General features: G+C 48.0%; 1 protein-coding gene across 3 annotated transcripts in view; it reads right to left on the bottom strand.

The window, feature by feature from the left end:
* LOC119450388 (protein lin-9 homolog) overlaps positions 1-20,650 on the bottom strand; it is an 81,159-nt gene that overhangs the window by 8,356 nt on the left and 52,153 nt on the right. For all 3 annotated transcript variants that reach the window (XR_007466427.1, XM_037713824.2, XM_037713825.2), the window contains exons 13-15: positions 12,394-12,519; positions 8,212-8,451; positions 4,992-5,086 (exon numbers count right to left, since the gene is read on the bottom strand). Coding sequence is in view for 2 of the 3 variants with exons in the window: in XM_037713824.2 (XP_037569752.1) it covers positions 4,992-5,086; positions 8,212-8,451; positions 12,394-12,519 (461 nt within the window). In the remaining variant the exon portion in view is untranslated. The remainder of the gene's footprint in view (positions 1-4,991; positions 5,087-8,211; positions 8,452-12,393; positions 12,520-20,650) is intronic.

The following is a 20,650-nucleotide window of genomic DNA, read 5'->3' as shown; positions in this document are numbered from 1 at the left end:
TAAACTTCGGCCATATTCTTGGACGATCACTTCTGAAGACGATTTCAGTTTAGTAGTGCCGGATGTGTCAATGGGCGAAAGCGATCCTGTCACTGTGATAATGTAGAGTGCTTGGCACTGTGTCAAGAATGCCATTGCTTGTAGACACCGGTGTGTCTGGTGCTAGTCGCACAAAATTTTGCGAAAGTGAAGGTATCGCCGAAAGTGATAATGCGAGAATATGTCACTTTTTAGGCCACTTGTGCAATAGGTTACTCATTCTCTGCAGAATCCGATGCTTTGGACTCTCGATTATTTGGAATTTTATGTGGTCCCCGTCAAGTCCTCATTAGTTGTCGGCAACTCTAAATCCTTTAGAGGCTGAGCAGTGCATATTGTCTGTTTTAATATTTAGCAGCACGTTTGCATAACTTTGAAGCATGTTGCTAGAAATCAATATGCTAGAATTTGTCCAAGACCACACCGGACGATTTATCTTCTCTGATCGTTTCTTTACCTCCAGTATGACAGCATTTAGGTCATGAGGTAACCTTCCACTAAAGCAGCCCGTCCTTCCCTATACAACAAATATTTTTATGTATCGCCCTGGACTTCCAACATTATATATACCAGCCTTCTGCTGCTCTAACCACACCAACTACGACAAGGCCGTGTATCCTCCTCCAACTCGTACTACAGCCCATCTGTCTTCATTTTTCGTTCGGACGTCGAAGGACTGGAAAGGCCTTCCCACTGCTGCTGTACATATTATCTACGTCCAGCGAATATTCCCATTTGTGAGACTGCGAATTAGAAACTTCATAACTTTGGCTAAAATATAGATACAAGCATTAAATTGCATATGTGCACTCTTTGAACATCCAGGAACATACCTTTAAAGTTTGAGCTCTCTTGATGCATTACTTTTTATGCAAGTCACATCCCAAATTTATAATACAAGAATAGTTCTAACTTTTTTTGGATTGACTTAGAGAAAATATAATTGCATGCAGTCAAATCTCAATAATTCGAACTCGAAGGGGCCCGGAAATTTGTTTGAATTATAGAAAGGACGTATTTTTGAAGTATTCGAGCACCATAGCACGATGCACGAACGGTGCAAGTCCTAAATATCATGGTGCGCAACCGCCCATGCCGGCCAACGCTCGGTTGGCGCCAACGGCAGCAAAAGAAACTTAAGGGAGCGAATGGCGCCTAGCGCGCGCGCGCGAAGACCGTCGAAGGTGAGGGAGGAGGGCAGCAGGGAAGTGGATTTGGCCTCGACAACTCCGCCGCTTCGGTGGCTCCCCTCGCCTTCTCTCTCAGCTCCCTCCCCTTCGACTGTCTCCGTGCGCGCGCGCCGCCATGCCGGCGCAGATTAGCCCGCTCCCTGAAGTTTCGTTTTCTGCCGTTATCGGGAAGCGAGCGTTTGCTGGCGTGGGTGCTGGCGCCGCCGGTCTAGCCGGCCCGGCGCCAGCTTAACCCACTCCCTGAAGTTTTGTTGTCTGTTGTTATCGGGAAGCGAGCGTTTGCCGGCGTGGGCAGTTTCGTTGGCCAGACTGGGCCTCCGCCGCTGCATTAAGGGGTCTCTCCTAAGCTTTTGCTCTATGGCGGTGTCGGAGCAATGCTGGTCGGAGGCGCCGCCGCGTTAATTGGCGCGCTGCTGAGAGCATTGTCGGTCGCAGTATATTCGAATTAACCGTCCCAAATGCTTTTGCGTTTGAATTACCGAGTGTTTTCGCTTATTGAAATACACATAGCTTTGACGGGACCACAGCGTCAGTTCGAATAAACCGGCAGTTCGAATTAACGAGACTCGACTGTATTAGTAATCAGTAGGGATGGGCGAATAGTGAATTTGAGGTTCGAAGCGAATTCGAAGCAAATAGTGATTTGGTCGAATAGTTCGAATAGTATATATCACAAATTACAGTAAAACCTAGTTAATTCGAATTTCATGGGACCACAAAAAAATGTCCGAATTATCAGGGTATCCAGAAAACAATAAGCAAATGCTTACTACGTCAGCACGATTTTATTAGTGTAATGGATGAGCAAATCCTTTTGTTATTTTGCACAAAAGCAGTGCGGAAGCTGCAATTCTAGTCATCTCGTGACTGATTCGCTCTCGCAGTCTCGCAGCAGCGATCGAGGTCTCGGGACTTCCGAGGCAGCACGGCCGCGGTGCGTGCCATCATTTGCGACACGCTTTGCACTACCGCGCGCACATGCCGATAATTTTTTCACCGGTAAGCTGACCGCCAACAGATCGCACGTCCATCGCGATGTAGCCAGTGCTCATCATCCTCAACAGCTTTGCACCGAGTCAAACCGAAACAACTGTTTGTCGCAACCGCGGCTGCTATCGACGCGATTATGAACGGCAACTTTTTATGGCGTGCCGCGCGAAATGGATCTCCCATTTCTGCGGCAAGTGCCGCGTGCCGCGAGATGAACCAATCAAGAGCGACGAGGCTGACATCATGGAGCCATGGCAACCGGACCTCCGCCGCTCTGCGCCGGGTTATCAATCGACGATCGTCGTCTCTCGCGGTTCTATGGAGGGATTTCTGGACGCTGTCCTATCGCACCCTTTTCGCTCACGGTGATTCCGCATTCCGAGAGCGCGCGAGATCATATCGCGCTGCCGCGCGACGAGACACGATTGCCATGGCGGCAAGGCACTGACGCGGGCGTTTTCGCTGCTAGCGTGGTCGTATCCTAGGCCGGCGCACGCACCGAGTCAGAACGAATCTACCGTTCGCTGCGATAACTGCAGACGAAATCGCGGTCACTATCTGTGCGATCATGGAGGGCCACTACACAGCTTTTAGGCACGTGGCCGACATGCGTATTGAGTCAAAACGAAACTACTTTTTGCCACAACTGCTGCGGAAGAAACCGCGATCATGGATGGCGACTATGAAATCCCGCGGCCAACACGTTATGTGTGGCGGTAAACGCAATAAAGGCACAAATAGGCACTAAGCATTCCGCCGTTGCTGTCATTCACGTACAAAATTTCCGCTGATGACTACGGCGATGCGGACTCCACCGATTCGTTTCGGTTGTACACTAGCGCCGTTTCTGCTCTCTCGCGTTGCACATTTCCGGCTATTTAATGCAAAAACGTATAGCCTTTGAGATTTATGGTTGATGTATGGCAGCCATGACTTGAAGCATTGCCTCCGAGATGTGTACCAGTGGCTGTGGCATTGCCTCCGAGATGTGTCTGTGGCTTCTGGCTGCCTATTTGGGAGCGCCAAATAATTCGAAAATATCGAATACCTGAATTCGAATCGAAGCGAATAACGAATGTAGAATTATTCGATAAAATATTCGACAATACCGAATATTCGGCCATCCCTAGTAATCAGTACACAAAGTTAAATATTCCCTGAAAAATTCATGTGTCTAGGGTCAATAATAAAAAATTTTTCTCGGGACTCATGCTCCCCCTTAAGCCAAAGTCACTCATATGCCACCAAATGGTTAGTGCGTATTACAGCCGAACCAGGATATATCGAATCTGAAGGGGATCACAATAAAGTTCGATATATAGGTAATTCGATATATAAAATGAAAACTTCATACAAAAATGTTCAAGGGGATTTTACTGTTGTTCATTATACGCAAGAATTCATTATCTGGGTTCGACTAATTTCTTTCTAGTTCTACACGCACAGGCACAAAATTGGCAAAATCTCATGTGCGGAGAAGTTTTATACTCGAGCTACGACACCCGGACGCCAGCCGCCGGCGATAGTGACCTTAAGGGGGGACACGGTGTCCCCCCTTAAAACATGGCCACCATGACGCATTTCCTGCTCATACAGGTGTTCATGCAGCGCACAAGAGCATGGCCTTCGAGATTGGCTTCTGGTAACGCGAAGAAGTTGCTGGTAGGAGGTGCGAATTCACAATCGCCTTCGAATCCAATCCGACTCAAGTAGTAATTGCGCATAAGCACATTTTATTGCGATAGCAATCGTATGGATGCTCCAAGCGCATTTCTGCCGTGGTCGTGGTCATCGCTTTGAGGTTCCATATGAAGTCCAAACACGGTAGCATCGTCGCCGCGTGCCGTACACTGTATGTGCGAGTGAATGCTTGCGAGGGTCACCAAACGATTGCGGCTTAGCGATGGAGAAAGGCGGGGCACGGCTGGGGAGGCGAGAAAGTGGGGGGTGTTTGGTGGCAGCCGCGCGGGCACCGTATCTTGAAAGCAATCTGCGATGTGAAGAAAAAAGCGCAACTAGTGCCGGTAGCTACATGTGCGCTGAGCTTTCAACGTTTAGTTCACGTGGAAGCGAAAGACGGCACGAAGGTCAAATTGCTCGCTGCTGTTGCCGCACCTCCTCACTCCAGCGTTGACATCGAGTTTTCGCGGTCCTTGAGAGAGATGTGTTCATGTTTACCTGCACAATCTGTATGTATCGAGTTACAGAAACGACCCCGACAGCATCATGTCATTCATGTCATTTATGGCATGACAAGCATGCGATGTCATTGACGTCATGACATGTCATTCATATTATGCATGCTTGCATGTCATGCCCCCTATGCCCATTCTGATGTAAATCCAGTTAAACAAAAGACCAGAACAGCATCACGATGTAGGAGGCTAGACAGACTGAAAACGGCAGAAGCTTGCAAGGAATGCTTTGCTTAATTAAAGTAGCTTGAAACCCCGTTACATTAGCTTTTAATTTCTTAGAGAAAAGTACTCCATTTTAAATAATGAATGATAAACAAGCCTCAGCCAGATGTTAGCAAAATCGGATGTTAGCATAAGAAATACTGATGTGGCATCACCATTCAATTTCTTCTGTAATGCAATTTTATGGCATGACCGTAATAACGAAGTTGGCAAGAATTAAATGAATCTCTATGTCAGCTAGCGCAAGACGGGTAATTTGAGATCATAGGGAGGGACCTTCAACCTGCAGTGGACATAAAAATAGGCTGATGACGATCACACCTAGATGAAAAACAGACATATCAAAACTCACCCAACGTTTTTTTGGCTCACGCTGTTCTGAATGTCCACCATGGCTTCACTGAGAGATTTCAACTCAAACGAGTTCAGGTCCCCTTGGGAAAGGTTCTGCAAGCAGAAGATGAACTGTCTTAAAGTCTGCAAGGGTAACACAACTGCAACTTGTGCATAACGCGTACGAAATGTTCCATATTCCACTATATATATTTTCTCCATGCACAGCATGGACACCAAAACAGAGGAGTGTGGATGATTGAAACTTTAGATAAGATTTAAGAAGCACACTTTCATTACCAGCAGGTATTCAATTAACAGAACCACGCATTCAGTATTCCTTTTTGAAATTTCAGCGTAATTCAAACGTCTGAGAATGCATTCAAAAGCGCCCACCAACCAACCAATATTATTTCAAATAAATTAGTTTTTAATAAAAATGATGGTCCAAAACACAAATGCCAACACCTCCCGAGAGCGATGCAAATGCTATGAGCGCCCGTTACGAACCAAAGATTTTCACGGCCACAAACGACGGGAAAAATGCGGCGGTACGCATGCCTCTCTGCTGCTATTGCGTATGGCCGCTCATTAGCATAATTCGTGCGGCTCGTCACACCACAAATTATGGCGGAAAATCTCTGCAATGGCGGCCCAGCACAATGCCACGCAACGTCAAATTGAGGTTTACGAAGCAGCTCTTCCTGTGACTCTCCTCGCGCCATATTCCTTCGGCCAATTAGCAAGCTGACATGGTGGCCATGTTCTGCACGCTACCATCCACTTTCATATTAAAGCACTTCAGTCGCAATATAGGTGCCAAGGACCAGAAAAAAGCTATTAGTCGATAAAATTTGCAGCTCCACGTCATGTTTCATCATTTTGATGAAAATGCAAAATTGCATTTTGCAAAACTTCAGTTTCCCGGCACAAATTTCAAAGCACGTGACCTCTCGACAGCCAATCAGATAGTCAACATGGCGGATAATGGCGGCCGTGCAGCCGCCATGCGTGTCGAGAATAGAGCCACAAAAAAAGGATTGTGCCAACTGCGCTGAAAGTGCTGGGCTGGCGGAGCGCCGCAAATGTGCGACGCAATAGAGCCAAAATGGTGTTAGCATTCAGCGAAACGAAGCGATGTAGTTCGCATCGCCATAGTCATCAGTGAAAATCGTACATGAATAAAAGCAACGCCGGAACGCTTCGTGCCTATTTGTGCCTTTAAAGGCTTTATTTTTGCGTTTACCGCCGCACAAAGCACCGCGTTTGCCGCATGCTTTGATGACTGCGTAGTTGCGATCCATGATTTAGTCGATAGCGGCCGTGATTTAGTCCGCAGCAGTATCGGCGAACAGTAGTTTCGTTTTGACTCGTCGATACGCACGTTGGCCGTGCCTTCATAACTGAGTAGTCGCCATCCATGATCGCATCTATAGCAACCGCGGTTTCGTCCACAGTTGCAGCAAACAGTAGTTTTGTTTTCGACTCAGTGCGTGCGTCGGCCGCGATTGCGGCAAACAATAGTTTCAGTTTTACTCAGTGCAAAGCTGTCAAGAATGAAGAGCACCGTCTACGTCGCGATGGGTGGCGACCTGGCGACACTGGTGAAAAAATGATCGGGATGTGCACGCAGTAGTGAAAAGCGTACGTGTATCAGATGGAGACGTATGCCGTGGCTGCCCTGTGAAGGAAGTCGCAAGACACGCGCGGTTGCGAGCGCTAATCAGTCACAAGATGACGAGAATTGCCGTTTCTGCACTGCTTTTGTGCAAAATAGAAACAGGATTTGCTGATTCATTCAGTAAATAAGAGCGTGTTGACATAGTAAGCATTTGTTTGTTTTCTTGATACCCTTGACAATTTGACATTCGGTTAATACGGACATTTTTTTTTCGGTCCTGTGAAGTTCGAATTAACCAGGTTTTACTGTAGTATAATGCTGGCATTTTTCCAGCTCTCTGGTACACTCTAAGTCATGAGCCATTGCATATAAAGAGCTGCAGGCTTTTCTAGCATAATATCTCCTCCATCTTTGATTAAATTGACTTATTCCATCTTCTCCTGCCGCTTTTTCCAGGGACATGTGTTGCAAGGCCCTTCTAATTTCAACGCTAGTTATAGAAGGAGCCTGTTAATCCTGTTTGTATCCTGTTCATTACTACTTCCAGTGAAGATTGCGTGGCTGCTCTGGGCACTGAACAGGTCAGTATAGAATTCTTGTGCTGCTTTTACTATATTATGAAAATTTCTGATATTACCCTGCTTATCTTTCACTGCATACATCTTGCCCTGTCCTATGCCAAGTTTTCTTCTCACTGGTTTCATGCTGAATCTATTTTTTACTGCTTCCTCTAACTTTCCGCCGTTATAGTTTCAAATATTTATTACTTGCTTCTTGTTTATCAGCTTTGCAGTTCAGCTAATTCTATGTAATCTCTTTAGTTAAACGATTTCATGCTTTGTCTTTTCCTTATTAGATCGTTTGTTACTTGAGAGAGCTTTCGGGTTTTCACCTACTAAAAGCGTGCAGTATGCTTACAACGGCACTACGCAACATGTGCTGCTGAGCATGGAGAAAGGAAATAAACTCCATGCTGTCGAGTAGATTACTGACTATGCATGTCGCGAAAGGTTTGGCAGAGAAGTCATACTGGCGTGCCAGTTGGTGGTTATACGTATTCTTTTCTGAGGCCACCATCATGCCTCCGTGAATTTCCGATGCTGATCCACGTGGGCATCACCGCTATCGCACTGAAGCCGGAACATTGGTAAGCTGGTCTTTCCGCTATCCGAAAAGGTGGATATCATTTGCAGCACTGCGTGGCACAATCTTTTTACTACTTGTGAAATAGTCACTTGTTTTTTGGCAAAACCAATTATCCAGACTCCCATTATTCGGGCTTTTAGGCAGTCCCTGTTGAGTCAATTATCGGTTGGCGACTTAACGAGGTGTTGGACTGTACCAACAGCATGACTGGACACCCATTACGCATAATTACATGGAAGTGTAACGTGTAATTACTCTGTAGCCAGTTTTCAAACATGGGGTAGTCCCAAGCTTTGGTGCCTGAATTAAGCCACTGTCACAAATGCAGGTGACCGTAGAAATGAAACAACGCATTGGGGTAGTTTCGAGTTCACGTTTGAATTCACAGTGATAGTACATTCAAAATATTGATGCCCATGGAAAGAAACTTGAAGCTTGTCCACACAGCTTCGCAGGAGACTGCAGCACATACCTTGACCTGTAGCATGAGGGCGGTGAGCTTGGCTACCAAGTCGACCGCTTGCTGCGCGACACCCCCCTCAGATTGCGATGAAGGGGAAGCGTTAGAGGAGGAGGAGGATGCCGACAGGGTGGCTGCCATGCTGCCTCCCGGGGCAGCGCATTGCTGCATCAATTCACGGGCCTCATTAAGGCACTTGCTGCGGATCGCCTGTGGCTGCATGTCGAACTGCAGGCCCTGCTCGGGGGCCAGCTGGAAGAGAGACGGCGAGGCAAAAAGTGACAGAATGTTGGTGCAGTGTCGGTAACTTAGTGAGAAATTCGCTAAATGAAGAGATCTTCTTGTCACCTAAACAAGACCGCTGCCTTCTTGAAGTCTTTAACCAATCAATCAAGCTTATTAAGATACATACATGCATTCACAATACAGTAGAACCCTGCTGACAGGTTTCTCAAGAAACTGTGAAAAAAGAACGAAACCGCACTGAGGAAGACCCCAAATAGCCACAGCAACATCAGAAACAGCTCTGTTAAATATGCACTGACGACCTGCCTAGGCCATTAGGCTTAATCGGTACCATTGGGCATTGCTGACTAAAGTTAGTTTGGTGCTGAATCGACGTGGATTTATTCAGATTTATTGCGACACCCAGGAAGCCAATAAACCACCTCCAAACAAAAGCAAGCGCACGGGATAGCAACAAAGTTGTTCACAGCCGCCATTTTTGCGACACACATACTGTACGGCAGCCTCTCATTCCCGACACCATTTATAGACGCACATTAATCTTTTTTTCATTCTTGTTATTTTATGCAGCCTCGAACATTCTTGTTATGCAATCCCTGGAGACTTCCGAGCGTGCGCAACACCAACATTTCTTTTCCCCAGAATTTGTAAGCTTTAAATTTTGTGAAAATCTTTTTGAAATTCAATATTTGAATCGATATTTGGCTTTCTTTCTTGATTCTATTTCCTATTCGATTCGAAATGTGCTATTAGGTATTTGTACACCCCTATTTGGGGTCGAATCGATGCGAATCGACTTTGGTGGATCAGCAACCTTTACATAAAGGTTCACCCATAAAGGTTTATCCTTTGTGCCTTTGCAAAACTGCCACGGGGACACGATTTCACCAGATATAAGGTCACTGCCTTGTGCGCTATTTTCGTCAATGGCCAGAGATGAAGACACCATCGGTTGTATATGATGCAACCACCCCTCTTACATCAACACCCTTCTTTCCGTTGCATATCCTTGCATGCCTTTTTCATACCATATTTGCATGACATAAGTCACTCATTTCTATAGCCTGCACATCCTTGTAAAACTCTTGGGGTAATGAAAACTGTACATGTATAACTTGCACAAATAACTGAATTAAAAAAAAAGGTAGTCTTTATGGAAGCAATCCAAAATTACTGTCGGTACAAAACAATTTACAGAAACAACCAAGTTTTTCATGTCCAGCCACCACTGCTTTCACTGCTGGTGTGTTGAAATGTGGCTTTACATCAATGCATTCGGCACTGCCACGAAACCGCACCTGACCGCTAAATGCACGTACGCTATAACCACATTTTAGAGTAGACTGCCGTTAATTTGAATCTGGTTAATTCAATCTTGCGGTTAATTCGATTCTGTCCTAAGGTCCTGGCCTGGCGCCCATACATTTCTATGGGCTTAAACTTTCGATACTTCAATCCTAAAATTGGTCTTTCGCAGGTAATTTAAACTTGACCAGTCAGCACGCATACGTCTGACCCCTATGGTGACCCCAATAGAGACCCCTTTAGTGGCAATGTCTGTCTCGATGAAGCTTAGGGGACAGTGGTTATGTTAAGTGCCCCCCTCATCTCCCGTTGAAAACACCTACTTTCGGCCTGCTCACCAAGGAAGATTTACAAGCAATAACCATAGCTTAGAATGTCTGATTACGGTAGTAGTTATCAGATGACAATACGGGGCCTTTTTTTCCAAGGAAACAGCCGGCGTGGTGCAATCCGATTAAAAAAAGAAAAAACACCTTCATGACATTCGTATGTTTTACCGCTTAACACGGATGCATTGTGGCAAAGCTGACTTTAAAAAAAAGCCACGGTGGCAAAGCTGGCTCTAGGAAACCGGTCACCCAATGTGCAAAACATTAATTAGACCCTTGCTCATTTTTCTTGACAAAAATTGAGTGCACGTTAGATTTCCACTGTTTTCAGGAGCTGCTTTAATGCCATTTCTACGTTTATTTCGGGGGTGTGTTAGAATCGAGCAAAAACTGCTAAATGAATCAGCAGTGTGTTTTGGCGTCTTTTTCTCCATCTTGTTTAATTCGACTCGATGGATAATTTCATCAATTTTGTTGGGCCTGTCAGGACCGAATTAACAGAAGTCAACTGTACATAAGTTTATTGAATTTCTTGTGTGCAGGTTGAGTGCATGAGAATAAAGTACCGTATTTATTCGAATCTAGGCCGATAGTTTTTTTCAAATAATCACACACGAAACTCTAGGGTCGGCTTAGATTCGAGGATTTTAAAAAACGCGCCAGTTTTTAACTGAAACTGATAAATATGGTGCATAGTTAGCGCCATCTAGAAAAGTCAGTATCGCAGCCGCTACTAGCCGAGCCAGTAGCCAGCTGAAGTACACGAGCGACGTCGCCATTTTGACCTGCGTCGTATCGGTAGTATCGGTATGGTGCAGCATCGGCGCGCGGTGTGGCGTTATCGTAATGGCACCAAATGGGCGATGCCACTATAGTGCCGCTTTCTAAACGAATACTGTATTTACTCGAATCTAACGCGCACTTTCAACACGACCCTAAATCTGCGTCGGCATTTCAAAATGGCCGCCTCGCACGCGCGTCGTGCCTAGCTACCGTAGCATGCGGAAGTTTCCTCCCTGTGCTGCAGTACACGTGCTTAGGCAATAGTCTACCGTCTGTCTTCACGTTCTCAGCGTCTGCTCTATCTATCAGCATGAAGTACCGAGTTCATCATGATGCCGCATTTAAAAGGAAAGTGATCATCTGTGCGGAGACGGACGGAAATCGGGCCGCATCACAGGCGCAAACAGAAGGGAGAGGATTTTCGCCAGCAAAGCAATGCGGAACGGTTTCAGTGGACCGAAGCAGGACGTAATCTGCGACGATCCACTCCGGCGTTACGATCAGGCTTGGCCCTATCTTGAAAGCAATCTGCGACTGGTAAAGTCCGCCGCGCGCCGTGTTTTCGCCGCGTTGAAGCGAGGCATGCTAGCACGAAGGCACGCTTCGTCTCCAGCGTTTTGACAGTTCGTTTCCGCGGTCAACGAGCGAGGTGTGTTCATGTTTGCTTGAGTGCGCGTGACACCGTGCTTGTTAATAGCGGTCTACTAATTTGCTACCGCATTCGATGCATCGCCTTTCGGGCGAAACTGCGACTTTTTTTATTCATCGCAACATCAGTGCATCGGGAGGAAATCTCTTTTTCCAAATTTTTCCTCGCGGAAAACGGGTGCGCGTTACAATCGAGGAAGCGTGAGAATCGAGTAAATGCGGTAGTTGTGCTAGCCGTAGAGGCATCGTCAAACGTTCAAACCGGGCGGAACTTCGGCATCGGTCTGTCTTTGGAGGGGGCCACGGGAGATGGTTTTTGCGTGCGCCGCAACGTGCGCTCCTTCCAAAAATGCAGCATCTCTAATGCGCTGGATGGTACTGAATATAGCGCACTGTTTGAAGATGTCAGCAGTAAGGAAGATAGCGACAAGGCTAGCAGCGATGGTGACATAGAATGAGCTCGGCATGTTCAAATTTAATAAATGGTGTTTCATTTTGCGAATGCTGTCCTCGCTTTTTCGTTCGGCCTACATTCGAGGTAAGTTTTTTTTTTTTCGGACTTCGAACTTTTGGGGGGTCGGCTTAGAATCGGAGTCGGCCTAGATTCGAGTAAATACGGTAAATTCTATGCAGCGGGGGCTAAATTTTTAACAAAATGCACCATTCCCTTATTCCCTCCCAAGTGCTAAACACAAATAGGTCCAAGCTGTGAACACTTGGCTCATTAAGCTAACACCTTACCCACCAGAAGCACTATCCCACGTTTATCTAATTCTAGACACAGTTGCAGACAGTAACATTGTCGGCAAGTACAGAACACAATGTGGTAAGAATGGTATGATGTGGGCAGAAACACAGGAAGGTAGCGCAGTAATATAAATACCCTTTCGCAGTAGGTCATGATGCCTTCCAGGGATTCCTGCAGATCTTTGTTGAGCGCCTCAAACTCCATGATGAGGGCTGCATACCGCTTCTTAAACTCGGGCGAAATCAACTGTCCATACGAGGTCTGCAAACAAGGCCACAATCACCTATTAGAAATCAGTTCTGCCTCCACTCAGTTGAAGACAAACACAGTCACCATCACCGCTTGTTGCACGGTCTGTGCAACTTTTCAAAAGTGTGTGGACTGACTGGTGTGGCCTAAGCTGTGTTACAAACTATGGCCAATGTTTGTGGTCTGTTTAAATGCCTCATTACACGACCACATGGTGACACAGTCGAACCTCATTCTAACAAAGTTGCATCTGATGCAAAAATACCTTCGTTATATCCAATATTCTTTATAAGTGAATATTTGTTACATGCTGATATCGGCGACAGACATCCTAAATTTGCTTTACTATTTCAAGGTTGAACTTTACAGTAGACTTCCGTTAAAGCGTATTTGAAGGGACTGTGAAAGTAAACTCTAGAAAATTTGGATTTCACGGGACCGGAAAAAAATGTCTGGATTAACCGACTGTTGAATTATCACGAGTTATTACTATGAAAACAGTAAACAAATGCTTACTTTGTTAACACGCTTTTATTTACTGAATGAATCAACAAATCCTGTTTATATTTTGTCCAAAAGCAGTACGGAAGCTGCTATTCTCGTCATCTAGCGACTGATTAGCACTCGCAGCAGCAAAGGCCTCACGACTTCCTCTGCAGCGTGGCCGTGGCACACGTCTTCATTCGAGACACTTTTCACTACTGCGCTCACATCCCAATTATGTTTTCGCCAGTGAGCTGGGCACCAAGAGGCTGTCTGTCCAACGTTCTTCGTCCTCAACAGCTTTGCACCGAGTCAGAATGAAACTACTTAGTTGCGAATGAAACCGCTGTTGCTATCGACACTATCATGGATGGCAACCACACAGTTCTGAAGGCCCACGGCCGACACATGCACAGAGTCAAAACTAAGCTACTGTTGGACGTAACCGCTGGGAACGAAACCGTGGCCGTTATCAGGCAAGTACATCTGAATTAACAAGTCTGATTCCATTAAATAATGCATATGCCTGCCGGGACCAGAGGATGAGTTCAAATTACCGAGATATTACTGTACACAAATTAATGACAAACATTAACAGAACCAATGGGCAGACGTAAAAGGAGACATTCATTCGATTTGCACGGTACAAAGTGTTGCAATCGGCCCTACTACGTATTAAGCTATCAAGTGATTGTGGCTTGCCTGCGCTGTGATAATCTGCACGCTGTCACAAAAGCTGGCATTTTGCCGAGCATTCCAAAAAATTTTGGATAACACTAGATCTAAAAAAACAAAGTGTGAACATTCTTTAAAAAGTGTGGATTTCACTTGATCTTTACAGAGTGCAGCGTTCGTACAGGTCTCGGAGACAAAAAATCAAGGGTATTCAAGGACCTGTCAAAGATTTTTTAAGGGTGCACAGCAGCATCCCATGTAGCAATATTTTACTATAACAACGTTCAAAAACACAATAGCTATACTTATCTAAACACAGTCGGTAAACACGGCACTTTACTTTGTCATATTAAAATTTCATTAAATTGAAATTGGACCTTTTATACAAATAAGTGCAGTGTTGCTGACATATCTTACTTGCACGGAAGCGGCCATAAGCTTTTTGCATTATCTCGCAATCTGATCTTAAGAAAAAAAGAAAAAGGAAATGAAAAGAAGAAGAAAAGAACGAATTTCACTGAGGAAAAAAAAAATTTGTTGAATTTAAGAGTCCACAATCAAAGACATGGTTTCATGCCGTGTCGATGATATCTTTACATCGACGGTATGAAACGAAGCCTGCGAAGCTTTCGCATACACACCGCCACCACATGGATAATAGCGTTACCTGCAGTGGTATGATGCAATCAGTCATTTTGGTTCATCGAAACTTTGCACCCGCTGCAGATTACCTCCAAGATAAGGCGCAAGGACTGTGTTTAGAAAAAAAATGCGAGCTGCCACACCCACTTTTGTGCCACGCACCCGATGCGTCATGATTTCGCTGCATTGTCAGCTTCGTGTGCCTTTCTCCCACCTCCCTTCCACTCCTCCAGGGGGGAGGGGGGAGGGTTACTCTGTAAGAGTATTCTGTAAACAGTGTTTAGCAGGTGCTTTCGACAGCAAATGCATGCCACTACCGGGTAAAAAAAGCTCATATTTATCTATTATATTGCTACGAGAGACACATGCTACGAGAGACACATTCTGCCAGGGGCAGACGACAAAGAAGACGGTTCTGTCGGGTGCTGGTGGCTGTCCACCATCTTGGCTACTGTGTCTGTCTAGTGTAAATACAGTGTAAATAGTCCCGCCTTGTGTCGTTTTACGTAACATCTTTGTGGTGGAAGTGCTGGGTAGTTCCCTGTTTCCATCACGGAGCTCCGCAACGGCCACTTCATCACGCTTCCGACCATGTCAGTCGGTGCAGGCACCACGTCTTCACCCGCTGCCCCTCCCGTGGCTCCCACCTACATCGTTCTGCCTCCTGCTCGTGATCCTGGAGTCTTTTCCGGCCAGGATGGGGTTGACGTCGACAAATGGCTCAACCTTTACGAACGGATCAGCGCCAGCTACAGGTGGGACCCGACCCTTATGCTCGCCAACGTGCTTTTTTACCTCGATGGCCCGCCACGGGTGTGGTTCGAGACGCACGAGGCGGACATTACAAGCTGGGACTCTTTCAAAGAGAAGATACGCGACCTTTTCGGGGACAGCACTGGCCGGCAGCATGCTGCGCGGAATGAACTTGCGACTCGTGCACAGACATCCTCCGAGTCATACGTCTCTTACATCCAGGACGTTATCGCTCTTTGCCGCCAGGTTGACGAGCACATGCCTGAGTCCGAGAGGGTTTCTCATGTGCTCAAAGGTATCGCTGACGATGCCTTTAACCTGCTCGTGTACACCAACGTTAATACCGTCGACACAATCATCAAAGAGTGTCGGCGGTTTGAACATGCCAAGAGCCGCCGTATAACACAGAGATTCACCCGGCTGCCCAATACGGCTGCAAGTTCATCGTGTGATGCCGTTCGCCTGCCGCCAACCTGTGACCACATTACCCGTATTGTTCGTCGCGAGATTGAAGCTGCCTGTCCTGCACCTATTCCACCACCCGTGTTTACATCCCACGCCAGTGACCCAACGCCGCCATCAGTGTCCCTCATTCAAGCTGTAGTAAGGCAGGAGTTTGCCAATCTCGGCCTTCCATCGGCGTGCCCACTGACTCGTCCTGACGCTCAGCCTTATTCCTCTGGACCTGCTCGACGATCCTACACCTCTCCTGTCTCCTTCCGCAACCCTGCGGAATGGAGAACGCCCGACGATCAGCCCATCTGCTTCTCCTGTCATCAAGCCGGGCACATTGCTCGTTATTGCCGTCGCCGTTGGACCTACGCATCTCGCCAGACCTCCATGCACTCTACTCCTTTTAGACGTCCAGCCGCTGGTTCCCCTACTTACTACTCGTCGTCCTCCCACGAGCCTCTTCCCTCTGACGCCACTGCTCCTGTTCGCCGCTTCTCCCGCTCCCCGTCGCCACAACGCCGCCAGTCCCGCTCTCCGCAGCCTCGCCGCTTTTCCTCGCCGTCCTTCTCTGGACGCTCGCCGCCGGAAAACTAGATAGTGCAGCTTATGGAGGTGAAGCTGCAATGCCCTTGTCCCCTGCAAATCCTCTGCTGACTCTGCCCACTCACCATAGCCTTCTAGAAGTCAAAGTCGACAATGTTCTTGTGACCGCCCTCATCGACACTGGTGCACAGTTGTCTATTATGAGCGCCCCTTTACGCCGCCACCTGAAGAAGATTATGACTCCGTCTACGACACAGACAATACGTGTTGCCGATGGTGGTGCTGTTCAAGTGATCGGAATGTGCACCGCCCGTGTTAGCATTGCCGGTCGTCACACTGTCGTACTTTTTGCCGTCCTTGCTCACTGCCCCCATGACCTTATAATTGGCCTTGACTTTCTTTCGGCACACTCGGCCTTAATTGATTGTTCCTCTGAAACACTCTGTCTCGATCTTCCTCTTCTATCAGATGCCTGCGAAACGACCGTCAGCCGCTTAAGCCCCGCCGCTTTTGTTCGCCTACCGCCTCGAGCCGTTACGTACGTGTGTTTGTCATCGACCCCACCCGTTCCTGACGGCGACTATATCGTCACTCCGATTACTGACGTACGCCTGACGCGCAATGTTACTGTGCCACATACCATCGCGACATTATCAGATAACTGTGTGTTCCTCCCGCTACTAAACTTTGGTCTGACCCCTCAAGTGTTGCCCCACAAGATGTCACTTGCCCACCTCACCGCTATAACAGACCATGACGTCAAGGTTGTCGCAATAACTGTGCCTGAAGAAGCTGAAGTTTCCCGGTCACCAATTTCTGACGCCAGCATTTTTCGCAAAATGATTGCATCAGACCTTTCTCCTGACCAGGCCGACGCTCTCTGTCGGGTTTTGGCCTCATACAGCGACATTTTTGACATTCGTGATCGACCCCTGGGTCAGACTAAGATTGTCACCCACCGAATCAACACTGGCGACTCTTTGCCCATTCACCGTCGACCTTACCGTGTGTCCGCATCAGAGCGCGATGTTATTCAAAAAGAAGTGGCAAAAATGCTTGCGAAGGACATCATCGAACCATCATCTAGTCCTTGGGCCTCCCCCGTCGTATTAGTCAAGAAGAAAGACGGCTCCTGGCGTTTCTGCATTGATTATCGGCACCTCAACAAAATCACGAAGAAGGACGTGTACCCTCTTCCACGTATCGACGACGCCCTCGACTGCCTCCATGGTGCCACCTTCTTTTCCTCCCTGGACCTTCGATCTGGCTACTGGCAAATCGCTGTAGACGACCTTGATCGCGAGAAGACCGCCTTCGTGACCCCTGACGGCCTTTACCAATTCAAGGTCATGCCTTTCGGTCTCTGCAACGCACCAGCCACCTTTGAGAGAATGATGGACACACTGCTTCAAGGATTTAAATGGTCGACGTGTTTATGTTACCTGGACGACGTGATAATTTTCTCTCCCACTTTCGCAACACACCTTGAGCGGCTTTCGACCATTCTAGCAATTTTCCGACGAGCTGGCCTCCAGCTCAATTCCTCGAAGTGCCACTTCGCTCTTCGTCAAATTACTGTGCTGGGCCACCTCGTCGACGCTTCCGGTGTCCGACCAGACCCAGCGAAGGTACGCGCTGTCACGAATTTCCCCGTTCCTCGATCTGTCCATGACGTTCGTAGTTTCGTGGGGCTGTGCTCCTACTTTCGCCGTTTCGTGAAAAACATTGCGGCGCTCGCACGTCCACTCACTGACCTTCTCAAGCAAGACGTCCCGTTTTGTTGGGGTCCTCTACAAGCTAACGCCTTCTCTGAGCTCATCGCCGCCCTAACGACTCCACCTATTCTTGCCCATTTTGACCCAGCTGCTCCCACAGAAGTACGCACAGACGCTAGTGGCCACGGCATCGGTGCAGTTTTAGCCCAAAACCAACGCGGCATTGATCGTGTTATTGCGTACGCAAGTCGTCTCCTTTCGAAATCTGAACGCAATTACTCGATTACGGAACGGGAATGTCTTGCCCTTGTCTGGGCGGTTTCGAAATTCCGTCCTTACTTGTATGGCCGCCCTTTTCGTGTTGTCACAGATCACCACGCTCTCTGTTGGCTTGCCTCACTGAAGGACCCTACTGGACGACTTGGTCGTTGGGCGCTGCGCCTTCAGGAGTACTCTTACTCAGTTACCTACAAGTCTGGCCGCCTCCATCTGGACGCGGACTGCTTGTCCCGCTACCCTGTTGACCAACCAGACGGATCGGAAATCGAACATAGCCCCTGCGTTATGTCCATGTATCAGTTTCTCCAGATTGGTGACGAACAACGCCGTGATGATTCTTTGCGATCGCTCATTGACCGGCTGGAATCGGCACCTAACGACGCCTCACTGCGCATGTTCGTCCTCGTGAATGGCACACTTTACCGTCGTAACGTCCAGTCCGATGGCCTTGAGCTGCTTCTCGTTGTGCCTAAACATCTGCGTTCAACGGTCCTGCATGAGCTTCACGACGAACCAACTGCTGGTCACCTTGGAGTATCCCGCACGTACGACCGTGTCCGGCGCCGCTTCTTTTGGCGTGGTCTCGCCCGGTCTGTTCGACGTTACGTGACCTCCTGCGATACATGCCAACGTCGGAAACGTCCTGCTGCACCCCCTGCTGGTCTACTTCAACCACTCTCCATCCCGACCGCACCATTCTTCCGTGTTGGTTTAGACCTTCTCGGTCCCTTTCCTGAGTCAAGATCCGGCAACAAGTGGGTCGCCGTTGCTATCGATTATGCGACCAGGTATGCAATCACTCGAGCGCTCTCCACCAGCACTGCTACTGACGTGGCCGATTTTTTGCTCCACGATGTTATTCTACACCATGGCGCCCCTAGCCAATTGCTCACAGATCGAGGCCGTGCATTTTTATCCCGAGTAATCGGCGATCTTTTGCGCTCCTCCTCAACGCAGCACAAGTTGACCACCGCCTACCATCCTCAAACAAATGGCCTCACCGAGCGCCTAAATCGCACCCTCACGGACATGCTCTCAATGTATGTTTCCTCCGACCACCGTGACTGGGACCTGGCGCTGCCTTACGTGACCTTCGCCTACAATTCATCGCGTCACGATACCGCCGGTTATTCACCCTTTTACATGCTCTTTGGCCGTGAACCGACGTTGCCAATGGACACCCTACTTCCGGCTGCTGCCGCGCCGCCTAGCGAATATGCACGTGATGCCATCGCTCGTGCCGATCATGCGCGTCAGATCGCCCGCTCTAGGCTGTCGGCCTCGCAAGCGACCCAAAAGCGCCTCTATGACAGCCGGCATCATGACGTTCGCTTCTCACCCGGTGCCTTAGTTCTCCTGTGGTGTCCATTCCGTCGTGTGGGCCTATCCGAGAAGTTGTTATCTCGGTACACGGGTCCTTACCGAATCATCCGCCAGGTCACGGACGTCACCTACGAGATTGTTCCCGTCTCTCCGACTTTGCCGCCTGCGATCGCTCCCAGTGACATTGTTCACGTCAGCAGGCTGAAAGCATACCACCCTCCTTCTGACGACAATGTTTGAAGTGCGCCGAGACGGCGCTTCCACCGCCGGGGGTAATGCTACGAGAGACACATTCTGCCAGGGGCAGACGACAAAGAAGACGGTTCTGTCGGGTGCTGGTGGCTGTCCACCATCTTGGCTACTGTGTCTGTCTAGTGTAAATACAGTGTAAAATAGTCCCGCCTTGTGTCGTTTTACGTAACAATATTGTGCATATACTAATAACCAAACTTGGTGAGGAGCTCATTTAAAGGTTTAGGAGTCAAAAAATTCAAAAGTGTACTTTTTGGGTGAAAACCCCAATTTTAGCACTGCACTTAACTATAGGGATGGGCGAATATACGGTATTGTCAAATATTCGATCTAATAATTCTATATTCGTTATTCGCTTCGATTTGAATTCAAGTATTCGATATTTTCGAATTATTCGGTGCTCCCGAATAGGCAGCCAAAAGCCACGAACGGCTGGTACACAACTCGGAGGCTATACCACGTCATGGCTGCCATACATCAATCATAAATCTCGAAGGCTATACGTTTTTGCATGAAAGAGCCTGAAATGTGCGACGCAGAAGAGCAGAAACGGCGCTAGCGCACAACCGAAATGAAGCGGCGGAGTCCGCATCGCCATAGTCAGCAGCGGAAATATTACGTGAATGACAGCAACGACGGAACGCTTCGTGCCTATTTGTGCCCTTATTGCGTTTACCGCCGTGCATAACAACACGTTGGCCGTAGGATTTCATAGTCGCCACCCATCATCGCGTCGATAGCTGCCGCGGTTTCTTTCGCGGCGGTGGCGGCAAAAAGTAGTTTCGTTTTGACTCAATACGCACGTCGGCCGCGTGCCTAAAGAGCTGCGTAGTGGCCATCCATGATCGCATAGATAGCGACCGCGTTTTTGTCTGCAGTTGTTGCAGCGAACAGTAGTTTTGTTCCGACTCGGTGCGTGCCTCGGCCGAGTACGGCCACGCTAGCGGCAAACACGCGTGCGTCATGCCACGAGCGGCAAGTTTCTGCGCATTAGCGCCTTGCCACGAAGTCCACCATGGCAATCG

The sequence above is a fragment of the Dermacentor silvarum genome, chromosome 4 (assembly GCF_013339745.2).
Source record: "Dermacentor silvarum isolate Dsil-2018 chromosome 4, BIME_Dsil_1.4, whole genome shotgun sequence".
NCBI lineage: Eukaryota > Metazoa > Arthropoda > Arachnida > Ixodida > Ixodidae > Dermacentor > Dermacentor silvarum.
Note: the sequence above shows the minus strand (reverse complement) of the source record. Positions and strands in the feature narration are given on the sequence as shown.